This window comes from Ascaphus truei, chromosome 14 (genome assembly GCF_040206685.1).
Source record: "Ascaphus truei isolate aAscTru1 chromosome 14, aAscTru1.hap1, whole genome shotgun sequence".
NCBI classification, from domain to species: domain Eukaryota; kingdom Metazoa; phylum Chordata; class Amphibia; order Anura; family Ascaphidae; genus Ascaphus; species Ascaphus truei.
Genome location: NC_134496.1, coordinates 23,430,777 through 23,448,542, shown reverse-complemented (window position 1 = coordinate 23,448,542; position 17,766 = coordinate 23,430,777). Strand labels below are relative to the sequence as shown.

The 17,766-nt window shown below is 47.2% G+C and overlaps 2 protein-coding genes across 8 annotated transcripts in view; one reads left to right on the top strand and one right to left on the bottom strand.

The window, feature by feature from the left end:
* Positions 1–8,615, bottom strand: part of ATR (ATR checkpoint kinase) — a 73,932-nt gene extending 65,317 nt beyond the window's left edge. For 2 of the 3 annotated variants that reach the window (XM_075570104.1, XM_075570105.1), the window contains exons 1-4: positions 8,419–8,615; positions 4,822–4,913; positions 3,656–3,805; positions 79–962 (exon numbers count right to left, since the gene is read on the bottom strand). In XM_075570104.1, coding sequence (XP_075426219.1) covers positions 79–962; positions 3,656–3,805; positions 4,822–4,913; positions 8,419–8,477 — 1,185 coding nt within the window. In that variant the 5' untranslated portion in view covers positions 8,478–8,615. The remainder of the gene's footprint in view (positions 1–78; positions 963–3,655; positions 3,806–4,821; positions 4,914–8,418) is intronic. The other variant, XM_075570106.1, reaches the window with a different exon arrangement.
* A 1,510-nt stretch (positions 8,616–10,125) lies between these two features.
* PLS1 (plastin 1) overlaps positions 10,126–17,766 on the top strand; it is a 66,123-nt gene continuing 58,482 nt past the window's right edge. For 2 of the 5 annotated variants that reach the window (XR_012787983.1, XM_075570098.1), the window contains exon 1: positions 16,342–16,493. The gene's annotated coding sequence lies outside the window, so the exon portion shown is untranslated. Of the gene's footprint in view, positions 10,232–16,312; positions 16,494–17,766 lie in introns of those variants that run through there. The other 3 variants (XM_075570100.1, XM_075570102.1, XM_075570099.1) reach the window with 3 other exon arrangements.

Here is a 17,766-nt window from a genome sequence, read left to right as displayed (position 1 = left end):
CTTGGATTGAATATCCACCACAAACATTTGGAGACGATATCACACGCAGGGCAAACCCCAGTCTCCCAAATCTCTCACCGCTTGTTGGGCCTGAACTCCGAGGACTTCGACAAACACTTTGCAGATGGCGTGTACGTGCCGCTTGCGAACTTCTTGCGCGGATTCGTAGCCGGGAGGCACGACGCTTAAAAAGTACTGGAACATATGGCAGAGAGTTACTCTCAATGGGTCAGAGGGCACATCCGTTAGGACACCCGCTTCAATCAGAGCGGCCAGCTTCTCCAGCAGCATGTGAAGGTAAACAGGCGCGATGTTTATATAGGACTCTGCCTCAAAGGGGAATAAAACCCTTACTAGCTCCAACAGTGGGATCTCATAAAGGGATACCTCTTCTCTGTCCATTTCTTTGATATATGTTAAAATCCCAAAGAACACGGTGAAGAACAGATTTGCCGGCTGTTCCGGGGGTCCCCCCAGGTTGATGAGCTCCCTCAAGAAGTTCAAAGCCCGACTTTTAAGTTGTGCACTCCCGTAGTCCAACAAGGAGCACCCTATTCCCCAGAGCACGAGGTTCTGCTTTCGGAAAAACAGAGCAGAAATGTCATTGTCGCTGTCAGTCAAGACCATTAGCAAAGTGGTTTCTAGAGGTTCCACACTGCGCATGTTCTGGAGATGAAACGGGGCAGAACTCAGGTACAACTGGTTTTCCTTTGCGTTACTTGCAAACCTGCAAACAGCCACCGGCCATTCTCCGGCTCTGCCCACGCTACGTTCGTGTAAGTAAATGAGATCTTCGAAGAGGTTCAGCAGGTCTTTTGTCAGAATCCCAAATAGGGCAGGATGCTTGTTCTTAAAAAGGAAAAGCAAGGAGCGGATGACGCTGGCGATTTTGTGATGCAAAGCTTTGCAGCTTGGCGTGGCAGCAATGCGCAGGAGCCTGGAGATGATCCAATTGCTAAATTCTGCAAAATATACATATATATTAGCAAGATGAACATAAAGTATATTCTAATTAATGTACATCAAATAATAACACCCCTTGTGAGCGCCTTCACATGTCTCAGACAGCTCTGCAACCCTGCCTTCCCCATTATCTCTTTGGCCTCAATTATACCAGAAACTGCAGAGCGATCCGGTGATGTCATCGTAGTGACGCTACATGTGCGCAGGCAGAAGCGATTTGTAGCACCACTGCAGAGGAGACAAGACCAGTCCATCACTTCCTGGTTTGTTTAAGATGCACTGTGATTGGCCGTGCCAGTCACGTGACGCGGCCGTCGCTTGTGAAAAACAAAATCTCAAATCTCTTCACGAGACAGAAGCTGTGCAGCACGTCGCGGCGCTACCGTTGCGATTGGTATGTGCGCTTTCATTGCATTTGATTGATTTGTTTTGAAGCTGCACGGCGTCGCACCCGATTTCTGGTATAATCAAGGCCTTAGCATACACTGCTTCCACTGCAGCCAGGGATTCTGGGTAATGACATGCAAATGAGCACTCAAAGTGTGTCATATTTTGCTTCAAGTCCATTTTAATATGGACCCCTAGAAACTTATGACTGTCGCATTACACAGCTTTTCAGCACAGCCTGGGTTATAGAAGTGCAGAGCCAGTAACCCTACACACAGACAGCAGATTCAACCTTTGGGTCTCATCAGTGAGGTTGGTTGCTGGCTATGCAATATGAAGATGGTACGTGGTTAAAACCAGACAATAAAAAAAAAATTTATGGTGGGTAAAAAGTGTGTTAAAGCTACATACTATATTACACATTGAGATGTTTGCTGAAAGAGCAATATAATATTATATATAAGACACACACACACACACACACACACACACACACACTGCGCTTATAGTGTCGGCGACCGCAAAGCGACGTCAAAACAAATGTATTGACGCCGTCGCGTGTGCTTATAGTAAGCGCGACGCGACGGCTTGGTCGCGATCGCTGGAAGTCACTTCAATTTGATTTTTCCAGCGACCGCAGCCTGACGTCAGCGTCGCCGTCACTATAAGCGCAGCCTAACTTGTAGATGAAGTGGTTACAGGCAGTGAAGGGGTTAGCGGTATCAAGTGGCATGTTTTGTATATAAAGACACTGTACCCATTCGCTTTTCATACCCGGAAGTTAACACCTTATAATTAACAAGGAAGTCCTCGCGCACAATCTGTACCAAAGCCAGTTACTCGTTTCTCACCTTACGTTTAATGCCCAGTGGAAATAGCCCCCCTTACCCCCCCCCCCCGGTATAAATGTACAAATGTTGTAAACGGCACTAATACCCAGGGAGGATTACAGTGTAGCACACTTTGCAGCAATGCTAAGTACACATGTGGTGAAAGAAAGAGTACGTGTATGGGGCCTGCACCCCCATGCACCCCCCATCATTAAGATGCTGCATTCATATTTATTTTCAAGACTGCCCATAACCCATCCATAAAGCAGCAGCCCGCCCTGGTCAACAGTTATTTGCCTTTCATTTGTACGTACTTTAAGAGATCTAGTCACTTTCTAACACTGTTCCTATTTGTTTCATCTGATGCTTCATTCAGGAAATAAGTGTTTTAAATAATAAGAGGTTAAAGAGAGGTTAAAATGAAGCTCTCCCCACAGCGCAATGCAGTCTGATGTTCACCATGGAAACCTCAGAAGCTAAAGACTAGGAAATCATGATTTGTAACATCATTTTTTTTTCATGAGCAGAACATGTTCACAAGGAAAAATACTAACATTATAGGAGTTAAACTCATATAAGCTTGTGGGTAGAATTGTTTCTTTAATGCTGTGTCAGCCCCCCCCAGGCACCTATATAAAAGGTTGTTTTATGTTGGAGGACTTTAAAGCAGAAATACAGTTTTAATTTTTTTCAATTGTTTTACAGGATTGAAGCAGGGGGTCCCCGGAGTTGAACGGTGTTAATTTCAGGTCCGGGGACCCCCTACTGCCAGAGATACTTACTTCCATAAAGGGGTGTCGGTATCTCAGCAGTCAAGAGAAATTGTGTGCCTAACATAATGGCAGCGCTTAAATGTCTCACATCCCGTGGGCCAATAGGAAGCTGTGACTTCACCCAGTGCGGCTTCTTATTGGCCCCTGTGACCGGGACATTTAATCTGAAGCGAGATACCGGAACCCCCTAAGGAGATAAGTATCTCTGGAAGCAGGGGTCCCCGGAGCTGAAATTAACACAGGTCAGCTCTGGAGACCCCCTGCTTCAATCCTGTAATTTAACATTAAAAAAATGAAACCGGTATTGCTGCTTTCAGCCCAAATCCCACTCAAAACATCAGCGTAACCAAGATAGGGTATAGTGTATCTCAGGAGGAAATGTTTAGGGAAAGAAGGAAGATTTCACTTGTAACAGCTCAATGTTTTGATTATATGGAGGTAACTCCCTTCAATATTGTGAGGAAGGTCATCTTATCTTGGAGCACAAAACACGGATCTGTTAACCCAGGGGTGGCCAACTCCCGTCTTCAGGTGCCACAAATGTCGTTGACCGAGCCACTGATTGAGCCACCTGTGCTGAAGCAAGGATAGCCTTAAAATTTGACCTGTTGGTGGCCCTTGAGGACTGGAGTTGGCCACTCCTGGGTCACTCTCCGTCACACTCTCCAACAGACCGACACCGTTGTGCAAAGGAAAACTCACCAACACAGCTCTCTTCAGCTTCGTTAGCCTGACAGCTTTCGTTGGCGTTAACAAACATCAATGGTGACGATTTCATGATGTGTTGAATAAAGTCGAGCAACATGACAGAACTCGGCTGGGATTCACTGTTCTTGGACAGCTCCAAAGCAACTAGATTATCAAAGACAGAAATAAAAATAAAAGCGCTTTTTCTAATCTTGGCTGAGGCTTCTTTACAGAAAGTACACGGACAATACAGAGAGAAATCCATCTCTTCCCCATCGGATGCCAGAATCAGAAATAATCACCGGAGGGGTCTCACGGCAAGTTAACAAAAAAGGCCACCGTCTCCCAGAGGCCCTACTTGTTAATCGTGTCCTAACCCGGCAGAGGGAGCCAGCCCAGGCGCTGATTGTGGAAGTTGGGCCCGAGTTTTGCTGAGGCCTAACTTCTGCGTTAAGACCAAATGGGTGGGCCGCCACTGCCGGGGAAGGCCCCGAACCACAGGTAGGGCCCGGGGAAGGGGTGTGCAGAGAGAGGTGGTCTTTATAAATGCCGGAACGCTGTTACAACTGCTAAAATAAGTGTCAGGAACAGCATTCCAAGGCGTGGAGGATAGACCCCTAAAGGTGGCGGACCCCAGTACAGCCGTACCGGCGGCATATATGGCTGTGCGTCACTGGCCATAATCCATTATAACGATTTCCTCCAACGGAAAAGGAATGAACAGCTATAACATGGTGATAACATACATTACATTTATAATGTGCCCCCGATCCAAGATGCTTGCTGTACAGAAGTATCAAAACAACTCATACATGAACAAAAAATAATCAATATTTGGTAAGTGATGAAAATACTTTTGCAATAATATCAAAAGCATAGGATCATTGCTCATATACTTTTCTGTATTTTTTCCTATGAAATGATGCCGGCCTGCCTGGCAGTGAATGAGTTAAGAGAAACCTCATGTTTGCCAAGAAAAAGGGATGCCAGAGAAAGAACAGTAAGTAGCTATTAGATGCAGAGGATGTGTACAGGGACGGAGACTTCTGGTGCCATCGTGCAAGAAGAAAAATGTGTATACAAATAGAAGGGGAATTACCATGTTAGGAAATGTTAAGCAGGTGGAGAGTCAAATATTGCACTGCGAAAGGTGCGATAAGAATGGATCAAATCTGACTTACCAACATCCACATCTGTAAGGATTCGATCTATGAACTGGCAGAGAATTTGTCTTGGTTTCTGGACAATGGTATTATACGACTCCGAGCTGGCACTGTTAGAAACCGCAGGGGAAGAACGGTACAATTACATTACAGGTAAAGGTGGCACAGTTATACCCTGCAGGGAACGGTACAATTACATTACAGGTAAAGGTGGCACTGTTATACCCTGCAGGGAACTGTACAATTACATTCCAGGTAAAGGTGGCACTGTTATACCCTGCAGGGAACGGTACAATTACATTACAGGTAAAGGTGGCACTGTTATACCCTGCAGGGGAGGAACGGTACAATTACATTACAGGTAAAGGTGGCTCTGTTATATATTCTGCAGGGAACGGTACAATTACATTACAGGTAAAGGTGGCTCTGTTATATATTCTGCAGGGAACGGTACAATTACATTACAGGTAAAGGTGGCACTGTTATACCCTGCAGGGAACGGTACAATTACATTACAGGTAAAGGTGGCACTGTTATACCCTGTAGGGAACGGTACAATTACATTACAGGTAAAGGTGGCACAGTTATACCCTGCAGGGAACTGTACAATTACATTACAGGTAAAGGTGGCACTGTTAGAAACCGCAGGGAATGGTACAATTACATTACAGGTAAAGGTGGCACTGTTATACCCTGCAGGGAACGGTACAATTACATTACAGGTAAAGGTGGCACTGTTATACCCTGCAGGGAACGGTACAATTACATTACAGGTAAAGGTGGCACAGTTATACCCTGCAGGGAACGGTACAATTACATTACAGGTAAAGGTGGCTCTGTTATATATTCTGCAGGGAACGGTACAATTACATTACAGGTAAAGGTGGCACTGTTATACCCTGCAGGGAACTGTACAATTACATTACAGGTAAAGGTGGCACTGTTATACCCTGCAGGGGAGGAACTGTACAATTACATTACAGGTAAAGGTGGCACTGTTATACCCTGCAGGGGAGGAACTGTACAATTACATTCCAGGTAAAGGTGGCACAGTTATACCCTGCAGGGAACGGTACAATTACATTACAGGTAAAGGTGGCACAGTTATACCCTGCAGGGAACGGTACAATTACATTACAGGTAAAGGTGGCACAGTTATACCCTGCAGGGAACGGTACAATTACATTACAGGTAAAGGTGGCTCTGTTATATATTCTGCAGGGAACGGTACAATTACATTACAGGTAAAGGTGGCACTGTTATACCCTGCAGGGAACTGTACAATTACATTACAGGTAAAGGTGGCACTGTTATACCCTCCAGGGGAGGAACTGTACAATTACATTACAGGTAAAGGTGGCACAGTTATACCCTGCAGGGGAGGAACTGTACAATTACATTACAGGTAAAGGTGGCACTGTTATACCCTGCAGGGGAGGAACTGTACAATTACATTCCAGGTAAAGGTGGCACTGTTATACCCTGCAGGGGAGGAACGGTACAATTACATTACAGGTAAAGGTGGCACTGTTATAACCAGTGTTAGACAAACCTATACATTTGCTCGCCCCGGGCGAGTGGATTTAACCCCCAGGCGAGTAAATATTGGCCCAAGCAGCACACGTTTGGTACTAGGTGGCGAGTAGATTTTTTTGTGTGGCGAGTAGATTTTTTGGTGATTTGTCAACCACTGGTTATAACCTGCAGGGGAGGAACTGTACAATTACATTACAGGTAAAGGTGGCACTGTTAAAAACCGCAGGGAATGGTACAATTACATTACAGGTAACGGTAGCACAGTTAGGCCTCGGACATGGTCAAAAAGACCGTGCTGAGGCGCGCTGAGGGGAAACATTATCCCTATAATCGCGGCTTTAGACGGCGCTTCCGCATGCTTCCGCAGGCGTGTGGAAATGCAGGAGACAGGCAAGCTTAAATTTTGCCGCTCAGGGAAGCGCAGGGCAGGTCACGTGACTGCCAGAAGCCAATGGCAGTCCGTGACGTTGGCGCCGTGACATGGCGCCCTAGCCCCGCCTCCCGCCCGGAACACAAGCGCGCTCGCTGATGCTCATGCAGGGACACGAAAAATGTCCTGCTTGAGCAGGAGAGCATGAGCGTCAGCGCTGCCCAGCGCTCTTCACTACACTATGTGCCAGGCCTTAGACGTTACAAAGTGTCTTTTACTCAAGGGATCTGACGTACTATTTTCTAACTTCCGGGTGAATATAACTGATCTTCCATCAACAGCTTTGAAAATGAGTCAAATGACTAGGTCAGGAAGGGGAAACTCCAGTCCCCAAGGGCCACCAACCGGTCAGGTTGTAGGGATATCCCTGCTTCAGCACAGGTGGCTCAGTCAATGACAGGTAGAGTCATTATAGATCACATGGAGATGTCAGCGGGTTCTAATACTTCAAAGACTAGCGCTAACAGTAAGTTATCACCACCACCTATGGCCATATATTTATACTACTAACCCGGCGAGAAATCTGACCATTCTAATGCAAGAAACACACTCGCTTTGTAACCCGTTTGCTGGAGGGGGGGACGGCAGCGCATTGTGAGGAGAAGAAAATAGCTTTATTTCCCCATCTCCTTTATTTTACTCCCATTTCAATGTGCCTGTCTAACTCAGGTGTGGCCAACTCCAGTCCTCAAGAGCCACCAACAGGTCAGGTTTTAAGAATATCCCTACTTCAGCACAGGTGGCTCAAACAGCAGCTCAGATTGAGACACCTGTGCTGAAGCAAGGACTGATTGAGCCACCTGTGCTGAAGCATTGATATCCCTAATACGTGACCTGTTTGTGGCCCTTGAGGACTGGAGTTAGCCACTCCTGGTCTAACTGTTTTCTCACGAGCAGTTTATTGCTTTCTTCTCCGTCCTTCACTATTTTTCATCATTTATCCTTTCTTTGCTTTTTCACATTACTGGGACACGCGGGGACCATCACGGGTAACGATGTTCGAAATGATCCAAGATGCTGTCACAAAATGTTTAGCATTTCCCTGCCTTGCGATATATAACCTGGTTTGCTGCTTTGGGCAAAAGTTTTGCACATCTTTATTGAGCCACGTTGGGGTTTTATTTGTGGACATTAACCCCATTAGTGCTGTCGGCCTGCAGAAGATCCAAACGGGACTTGCAGCACCAAAAGGTTAAGGTGTCTTCAAACAGTGTGTCCCTTTTACCGCTCCAGGTGAGATCTCAGTGACAGCACATGGGGGGGAGGTCTCTCTGTTGCAGGGGGCTCAGTGACAGCACATGGGGGGGAGGTCTCCCTGGTGCAGGGGGCTCAGTGACTCCACATGGGGGTGCTCCCTGGTGCAGGGCTTTCTAGTGCAGGGGGCTCAGTGACAGCACATGGGGGGTCTCCCTGGTGAAGGGGCTCAGTGACAGCACATGGGTTGTGGGGGGGCTCCCAGGTGCAGGGGTTCAGTGACACCACATGGGGGGCTCCATGGTGCAGGTTGCTCAGTGGCAGCAGATGGGGAGGCTCCATGGTGGGGAGGCTCCATGGTGCAGGGGCTCAGTGGCAGCACATGGTGGGACTCACTGGGTGACAATCCTAGGACACGAGCACAGTGACAGGCCCGGGGGGCAGCAGCCATTTACCTAGCCAGTTCGCGTAGGGCCGGGATCATAGAAGCCATTTCCAGGCTGTGATCCGCCATAACTGCTCCGGTCAGGCGCCGGGACCTGACTCACACCGCCCCCCTCCGGTCCGAACCACGTCACGGCGGCGGGAACACACAGCCCTGGACGGTGCCTCCGCAGGGACAAAACTGCCCCGCACCAGCTAACGCGTTTCTCACATCCAGAGCCCGGCCAGCGCTGCTCAGTGTCTGTGCCACGTGTATGTGATAGGCAGACGTTATATCTCTGCTCTAAAGAGACGATATACTGCATGTATATATTCCTATATTTTCTTCTTCAGATATAGGAAGTGGAATTACAACTTAATGAATAAAAAAAATTATTTGTACTTTGGGCTTTTAAATTAAAAAATAATAATAATAGTGGTACTGATTGGTATATAGGCCCAAGTACCAGCACACTTGTATCACTGGGGCAAAGCTCTTTTGTTACCTTATTTTAGGAAAACATTTAGAATACTTTTGCTCAAAAAGCAAATGTAGATTTTGAATATAAATTGTTTTCTTTTTTTCCCAATAGAAATGAAAGCGACAATCCAAGCGGGCGAGTTGTTTTGCTATTTTTTTTATTTTTCCATGAGATTGAAACAAAGGGTCTCCGGAGCTGAACCCCATTAATTTCAGCTCTTGGGACCCTCTGCTTCCAGAGATACCTCCATAGTGGGTGCCGGTAGCCGTTCGGCTAGCAGGGTTCAGGTAATGGCGGCGTTTCAAAGCTCCGGCACCCTGCAGGTCAATAGGAAGCCGTGATGTCATCAGGTTCATCTTCCTATTGACTCGAGTGACGCTGGAGTTTTAATCTTTGCTGAGATACCGGCATCCCCTGTGGAGGTCTGTATCTCGGGAATCGATAATTGTATGATACAATATTAATAATAGTCAAAAAGGAAGCGTGTGGGAAAACCAGCGAAAACGACCTAGAGCAGTAAGAACTGCGCTAGGACAAATGACAGACCATGAATTGTACAAGCCCCCACCCCCAATGTATAGTTTACAGCAGGGGTGCGCAATCTGGTGCGCCAAAGTTTCTAAGTGGGGTGCCGAACCGAGCCCCGCGGTTACAGAGGCACCCCGCTCTTCCTCAGAACATTTAAACTGATTGCTAGGGGAGAGCGCGTGGGGGGCCTCTGTAACTGCCTCTTCTCCCCGGCTGCTCCTCCTGCATCTTCTCATAGCGACGGCACGTCGCTGTGACAACGCAGCGGCAAATGGCGACGTATTGTCATGACAACGCGGCATTGTGACATCACAGATATGAGGAGATGCCGGAGAGCAGGTGGTGCGCGCGATGTGCAATTAGAGATTCTAAATCCCTTCAATATGAATTTAACATTCTGTAAATCACATTGTCTTCCCTAAACTATAAATTCTGCATATCGAGGTATGCCGGTACAACCGTAATGCACTGAGCACTGCAGTTGTGCATCTAATTCTCCACACAGTTTCCTTGAGACCACCAGACCCGCCTGCAGCGAGATCCATCGTTCCCGCAGGACATCCACTTCCACGGCGTTTACAGAGCACCATGGTGACGAGGACATGCATTCCCGTCCCTGGGAATCTGATCCGTGGCAACTGCCAATCAAGTTCAACCGTGCCTGACTAACCCCGCCTTACCACCCCGTGCCCTCAGTGTGATTGGGTCATTGGAATGCCATTCAGGTGGCAGGCTGATTGCTGAGTGCAGGTGCTCCCTGCCAGGTAACTTAGACCAGGGCACGGCACCAGACCTTGTTCCATGTGAGGTGCTCAGGATTTTGGTGTACGCTCAGGTATGTCTTGTGGATGCTACTAAATGCATGCATGTAGGGGGTGTGTATAGAATGGGCAATTATGCAGTGTGGCTACACTTAATGAGAACGTACACCTGGGGTGCTCAACTCCAGTCCTCAAGCCCCCCCCCCCAACAGGTCAGGTTTTCAGGATATCCCTGTTTCAGCACAGGTGGCTCAATCTCCTCTGATTGAGGCACCTGTGCTGAAGCAGAGACTGATTGAGCCACCTGTGCCGGAGCTGGGATATCCTGAAAACCTGAGCTGTTGTGGGGGCTCAAGGACTGGAGTTGAGCCCCCCTAATGTACATACTGCAATCTACGTGCACCTATATCAGCTCAACAAAATCATTCTCCTTAATGAAAAGATATAATAATTCAACGGTGCATGGTTTGTTTGTTGGTGGAGCTTCCCATCTTGATATTAATATTTTTGCATTCTTGTCCAGCTCTCCCCCCCGCTGGGATATATTCCTGCCGGACAAATCAAGGGATACCAATGGTGGTTAAATTCATTTAGTAGCACACGCACACGTTCCACCCTGATGAAGATTCCTTAGGGCAACAAGTAACGAGTGACTCACTGGGAGTTCTCAATACATGTATCCCTGGGAGCACTTCATGCGAAGAGATAATGGGGAAGGGCAGGGTTGCTGACCTGTCTGAGCCGTGAATGTGCTCACAACGTGGTATTTTTATTTGCTGTACAGTGTACACTGTACAATGGAGGGTTTTACCCACCATAACTTTTTTAATGTCTGATTCTAGGATTAAAAACCCAAAGTTGTTGTTGTTTTAAAATACATATATACATTATAGCAGGGGCGCGCAAACATTTTTTTGCTGCGGCCCCTCTGCCTGTGCTGGTCCGGAGGTGCGCCCCCCCCCCCTACCTCGCACAGCGTCAAATGACGCCGTGTGGACGTGTGATGTCACGTGACCCGTGGCGTCATTTGACGTCATGTTACCGTGGTTACGCATCCTGAGGCCGGCTGAACCTCGGTAGAGGTTGAGGAATTCGAGGTTGCAAAGGCCTCGTGCGGTCCCCCGGCATTTAATTTAAATGCCTGGAGGGAGAGCGCGGGACCTGTGCAACTGCCCGCGCCCCCTAGAAAAATCTCCCGCCCCCCAGTTTGCGCACCGCTGCATTATAGTACTCTACAAAGCTAATGGCATCGGCAGTGAAAGAAGGTGTTCAACCATCCATTATGTGCTGTAAATATATCCATAACAATCAGTACTGCATTTCCACTGTACTTCTTTAAACAGAGGTGTGTGTGTGTGACATTTCTGCTGCCTGTAGGCTAAGGGGGCGGCCCTCTGCCCTAGCGTATTGACGTCATGTGACACCACGTTGTCATGGCAACGCGGCGGCATGTGATGTTGCAGCGTCATTTCACATTGGGTCGCCATGATGACGCAACGCTGCAGGAATGGGACTGCTCCGGAAAAGGTAAAGCTCTCTCACACCTATTACTTGCCCAAAAATTGTCGCGCCTCCCCACCCCCCCAAAAAAATGCTGCTGGTCCCTACTCAGCCTAATGGGAAATCCCAAGCTTATAATAAGACTCATAAAGCAAGAAATCTGTATGGTCAAAGATCAGCTCACTGCACTGTCACAGACGGAAAGCATTGAGCGTAGAAGTGCGGTGTTGGCCAATGAAAGTGCACTTTGCTTAAGCACTTCTATGAATCATTTATAGATTTATAGCCCTGACAGCACAGTAAATAATAGCATTTTGCAGGCGCAGTGAACCACTTCCCCAAAGAATTAGCTCCGCTTATAGTGCCGGTGACGTCAGGCGGCGGTCGCTGGAAAAATCAAATTGAGATGACTTCCAGCGATCGCGACCAAACCGTCGCTCCGCACTTACTATAAGCGCACGCGACGGCGGCAAGGCATTTGTTTTGACGCGACGTCGCTGTCGCCGGCACTATAAGCGCAGCCTAAGGCTGAGTCCATGGTGTGGGAGACCGCGCGGAGGCGTCCGCACGGGGCACGATCAGATGGACCCGGGCGGAGGCAGGAGGGGGCGCGTGTTGCGCAAGAAATCAGTAAAAAAACGCCCCTAGGAACGCCCTCCACAGCCCGTCGACCATAGCCAGGGAAAGCACCCGCTTTCCCACTGCCTCCACACGCCTCAGCAGGGGCGAAGGCACCATGGCCCGGGCCTAAGGCAGCGGTGCTCAAACCGGGGGGCGCAAGTTTATTTGGGGCGGCGCGTACGGTTGCAGAGGTCCCGCGCTCTTCCCCAAGGCATTTCAATTAAATGCCGGGGGACCGCGCAAGGCCTCTGCAACCTTTACTTACCGAGATTCAGACGGCTTCAGGACGCGTGACCACTTGACGCCGCGGGATCATGTGACGTCACGGTTGCCATGGTAACGTTCCGTCACACAACCCCGTGGCTTCATTTGGTGCCGTGCGAGGTAGGGGGGGGGGGGCCGTAACAACGGAGAGCAGGCGGGGTGTGAAGGTGCAGCAAAAAAGGTTTGCGCACCCCTGATCTAAGGCACAGGCTCCTATTTAAAATGCGGTGAAGCTATTTTCTCCCAGTTAGGGAAGTCTAAATCTTTGACTTGAACAAATGGGACTTCAGCCTTCCTAGCAAGTAGATGGCTCCCTAGCATATTGATAGCGCTGTGAGTCAATACTTGGCTTGTCATTGGTTAGAAGCAGCCAGCACTGGAATTTGAACCAGGCTCACCTACAATAAAACCTGCAGAAATGCATTCAAACTATTATAAAAGATGGCATCTCACGGTCAGATTATCCATGATTTCTCCCTGAGCCTCTCCCCAATAAGTTAGGGGCTGTGGCTAAAATTTACCTTTTTTCACATGTGATGGACATCATTTGACCCTTTTGGAAAGAAGTCAGTGGGAGTGATGTAACAAGCTAAATTGGGGCAAAATTGATGCAAATGGTGTCTTGTGTCTGAGGGACAATGGAAGCAGGTCTCCAGGTGTTGGGCTGGTTGTATAACCTCGCGATTTGGAGAGTGTTTGGGAAGAGTTACATGACACACAGATTATAATGAGATATATCAAACTCTGCATCTTAATGCGTCACTTATCTTGTATTTCCATCAAAATAATCCGTCAGGTCTCTGGTGGCGTAAGGCTTTATGGTAATTAATTTGCGTCAAATGTACAAAGCACTTTTCATTACATTTGACGCAAACCCAAGCAGAAAATGGACCAATGCGTCAAAACAACTTTCTATTCTTTATGTTCATACATCTCTCCCTATAACGTATTAATGGAAAAATACTCAAAATAAGCAGGAAGAGTGTAACATTGAGAAAAATGTAGAACTTTTACCGTTTTCTCAAAAAAGTTTGCGTGGAATTTTTTGTTCACAAACTCCCAAGTTTTGCCAATTAAAAAAAAAAAAGAAAACCAAGACAAAAAAAAAAATAAGTGAAATCTGAGAATCAGCCTTCCTCAAGTTTTGACTAAAATTTTGCTTAGATTTCAAAATGTTTTCTGAAGTTCATATCGAACTGAAAGTTTGCAAAGTTCGGATTTCAAACCCGCACTATCTTAAAATAGACATTGCAAGTAGTGATGGGGGAATCCGCCCCAAATCCGTTCCCGGATTTTCGCTGATGTTACCCCCAAAAATCCATTTTGCGGTGTAAAATCCGCATACAGATTTTGGGCAGTTTCCATCCGCACGCGGATTCGTCAAAATCCGCCATTGGATTCACTTCCCTATCACGTGCTTAATTGTTTTATGCCCTGATTTTGGTGTAATTTCATTGTCTTGTAATTAGCGATGGGCGAATGTTTTTGGCGGATTTGGATCCGCAGTGGATCGGCCGGTTCTTTTTGGTCCGAAGATGTCAGCGGATCAATCTCAAAAAGGGCGATTCGCGTTTTGCGAATTTTTTTTTATTATTACCAATACATTCCCTGGATTCCGCAACCCATGGACGGATTTGTAGAATACAATCCGCAGATTCAGCCATCTGTTAGCGGATCCTTAAGAATCCGCCACTTCATCAGGGAATAAAACGAACATAAAGGAACAATAAGATAGATATATAATAAAGATAAATGTTATTGTTCCTCTTTTTCCCTCTCCCTCCTTTTTTAGAGGTATTTGTAGAATTTTGCTACATGTTTTTTATGATGTTCTACAGCAGGGGGGCACAATCTTTTTCCCCTGCGCCCCCTGCTGGATTTCCCCCTCTCCTCGTGCCCCCCCACCCTCTTACCTTGAGTCAGACGTCCTGACGTCACGTTGTCATGGCAACGTGACGTCAAATGATGCGACACCAGGAGCGTCTGAATCAAAGTATGTAAGGTTTACAGAGGCCCTGCAGCTCCCCCGGCATTAATTAAAATGCCTTCGGGAAGCGCGCAGGGTATGTGCTTTTTACATTCCTATTTAAATAAAGTGTGGGGTCTGTTACTGTCACTTTAAATGTACCTTTTTATGTGAGTTGGCCTTGAACCAATCAGAGACTCTGATAGGGTATATCAAGCACTATAGGACTATCAAGTTTTATTCCCCGATGAAGTGGCCACGCAGCCACGAAACGCGTTGGATGGCTGGTGTTGTTTGAGACCCTGTGCTGAATAGCATCTGCATTAGACTCCTTCACCGATGCAGACTTTTTTTTTTTTTTTATTGAATTACCGGTTCGGAGGACGCTGACGTCACTTGAGATACGTCATTGGAGGCGCGTCAGCGGCTTGGAGGTCCCCTCCACCCGGACGGGCAGCTCTGTCGCTCAGCGAGTGAGCGAGTGGAGATTTCTTTTCGGAGGAGACGTGAACAGCCCCCGTGGAGGACCGAGTCCAGAGAGGGAAGCCTACACTGCTGCCGCGAACGACCACCTTCCAGGGAGGACGTTCCCCATTAGCCATCTAGTACCTGGTTTATCTGGACTGTGAAGCGAAGAATCGTGGTTCCGACCTGGCCATTAATGTTTTTAAACCAATTGCTTTTGTATTTCTTGATTTTGTACGTGCATATCTTCCCTTATGGAAGCCAGTAATATTCATTTCTGCCAGGGGCCTTTCTTCAATGGGGCATTTCCCTGACTACAAACCGGGATATATTTACAGTAAGTACATCATCTATCCCTTTACTGGGAACCTATGTACATTACTTAACTCTGAGGCTCCTCCAACTGTCACTCCTCCCTGGAACCTGCATTCCAAATGCTTCCCCTTTCTAGTTATAGCCCAGTCTGATGTTACCACCTCCAAGCAGAAGGGGGCTGGGCTTAACCTCTGCTGTTTCACCCCAGTACCATGTGATGGGGAAAGGGCGTGACTCTGTGTGAGCCCACACAGTTAACTCCTAAAGGCGCTAGTAATCCTAGGGGGGGGGGCGCTACAGGTGATTTGGTCAAAATATAGTTGAGCCACCTGTACTAATGTGAGGATAGCCTTAATCTGGACTGTTAGGTTCCGTCCATAGTGCTGGATGCGGCACGAGCTATGTAGCTCGCACCAAAACAAACACTGGGACGTCAATGCATATGCGCATAGAGCGCGCGCACTATGAGCTACAGGGAGAGCGGTGCTTCGTATTACAAACAAGTTTGTATTTCAAGTGCGATGCCGGATCACGGAGGAGCACGGAAACCAGCGCGTTCCACTATAGACGCGGCCTTGGAGGTCCTTGAGGACTGGAGTTGGGAGCCTCTGTATTGATGAATTGTGCATTTGGTATACTTGCATATTGTGAAGGGAAGAGGGGAAAATGAAGAATTCTTCACAATTAATGTTCTTTTTAACTGGGTTTTATTACACTTGCTTGATATTTCTGCACATATAATCTAACATGACGCATTCCATGCAAGTACTGATTTCAGGCAAGTCACTTAATGTTTAACTCGATGCACTCTTTCACCACATTTTCCATACACACGTCGTAATACACCGGCCTCATTCTGGGCACTTTGTAATGTCGGTATAGCCAGAAGAGCCTCCAGCGTACTGGCTATGCACTGCTGGCCTGTCCGACAGTAAAAAAAAGGATCAAACGGGGTTTCTTTAAATTTCATTTTGTACTACAGATCATTTGCAGGTTCACAGCTGTTCTTCAGGCCACACCCACACCCTGCCCAGGTTGGTCTGTAGGGCAAAGTTCTTACCCAGTGTTATTAGCACACAGCTCCCGGCAGCGCCTGACTGCTTCCAGGAACGAGCTAGGGGGTAGGTGTTCTTTTGACTGCACATTGCAAGATTTCAATGAACTTCTGACTCCTTTTGTCCATTCTGCGCCAGCATTATATTCAGGTAGGCTTGTTTACTTCATGCAATCCAGTCCTTTGTTCAACACAAACCAGACTTTACCTGTGTGCGGGGCTAAACGTGACTCGTGGGCTGTCATGTTAGCGTGACAGTTTGCACCGGTCAACTAAATGATTTGGCTAAATTTGTACGTTTCTGCTGACCTTGCTTGAGGGACCACAATGCACTGCAGGCTCCTCTGTCAGGAAAGGGTTAACACAATTTGGATATGAAGGCAGGGGATGCTATAGACCAGGACTAGCCAACTCCAGTCCTCAAGAGCCACCAACAGGTAAGGTTTTCAGGATAACCCTGCTTCAGGTGGCTCAATCAGAGGCTCAGTCGAAGACTGCACCACCTGTGCTGAAGCAGGGATGTCCTGAAAACCTGACCTGTTGGTAGCTCTTGCGGACTGGAGTTGGCTACATCTGCTATAAACGTCTGAGGGGGCTTAACATGAGTTATATACAATAATCGCACATGCAACTACTACTTTGAAACTTAATTGATAAGTAGTTGTTTGTTAAAAGGGGTACATGTATTAAGTGTCCTACCATGGCCATACAAATATGGATGTTCCTTGTGGAAGGGTCTGTTATTCCTTCTTAAATATGATGTGAATGAAACTTCAGGTGAGGCACACCATTCCTTGGGGTTTAGTTATTTTCCTATGTACGTGCCGGTAAAGCATTTCTTCTGCAGATTGTCTATCTCGGGGGTGATCAACCCCAGTCCTCAAGGGCCACCAACAGGTGAGGTTTTAAGGATATCCCTGCTTCAGCACAGGTGGCTCAGTCAATGACTGAGGCACCTGTGCTGAAGCAGGGATATCCTTAAAACCTCACCTGTTGGTGGCCCTTGAGGACTGGATTTGGCTACTCCTGGCCCATCTAAAAGATCAAAGGTCTAGTGAGCAGTGAGATAAATGAATGGAAATATCAATATAGATCATATATAGTCTATCAGAGATGCTGAGGAAGCAGAACGGTATATTTAGAATGATAACGTGTGTGTGTGTGTGTGTGTGTTTTTTTTTTTTGTTTGTTTTTTGAAAGCCTAACTCTATGCCCAGGACATACTTCAAAATGAGAGGTAACTCAATGTATTACTTCCTGGTAAAACATTTTATACTGTAAATAATCACACGATATCGGGGCAATACATTCCTGCCCTGAAGAACTTGTAAACTATCTGAAACTCTGGTACAGTATGTCTAAGACAGGGGTGCTCAAGCCCCCCAACAGGTCAGGATATCCCTGCTTCAGCACAGGTGGCTCAA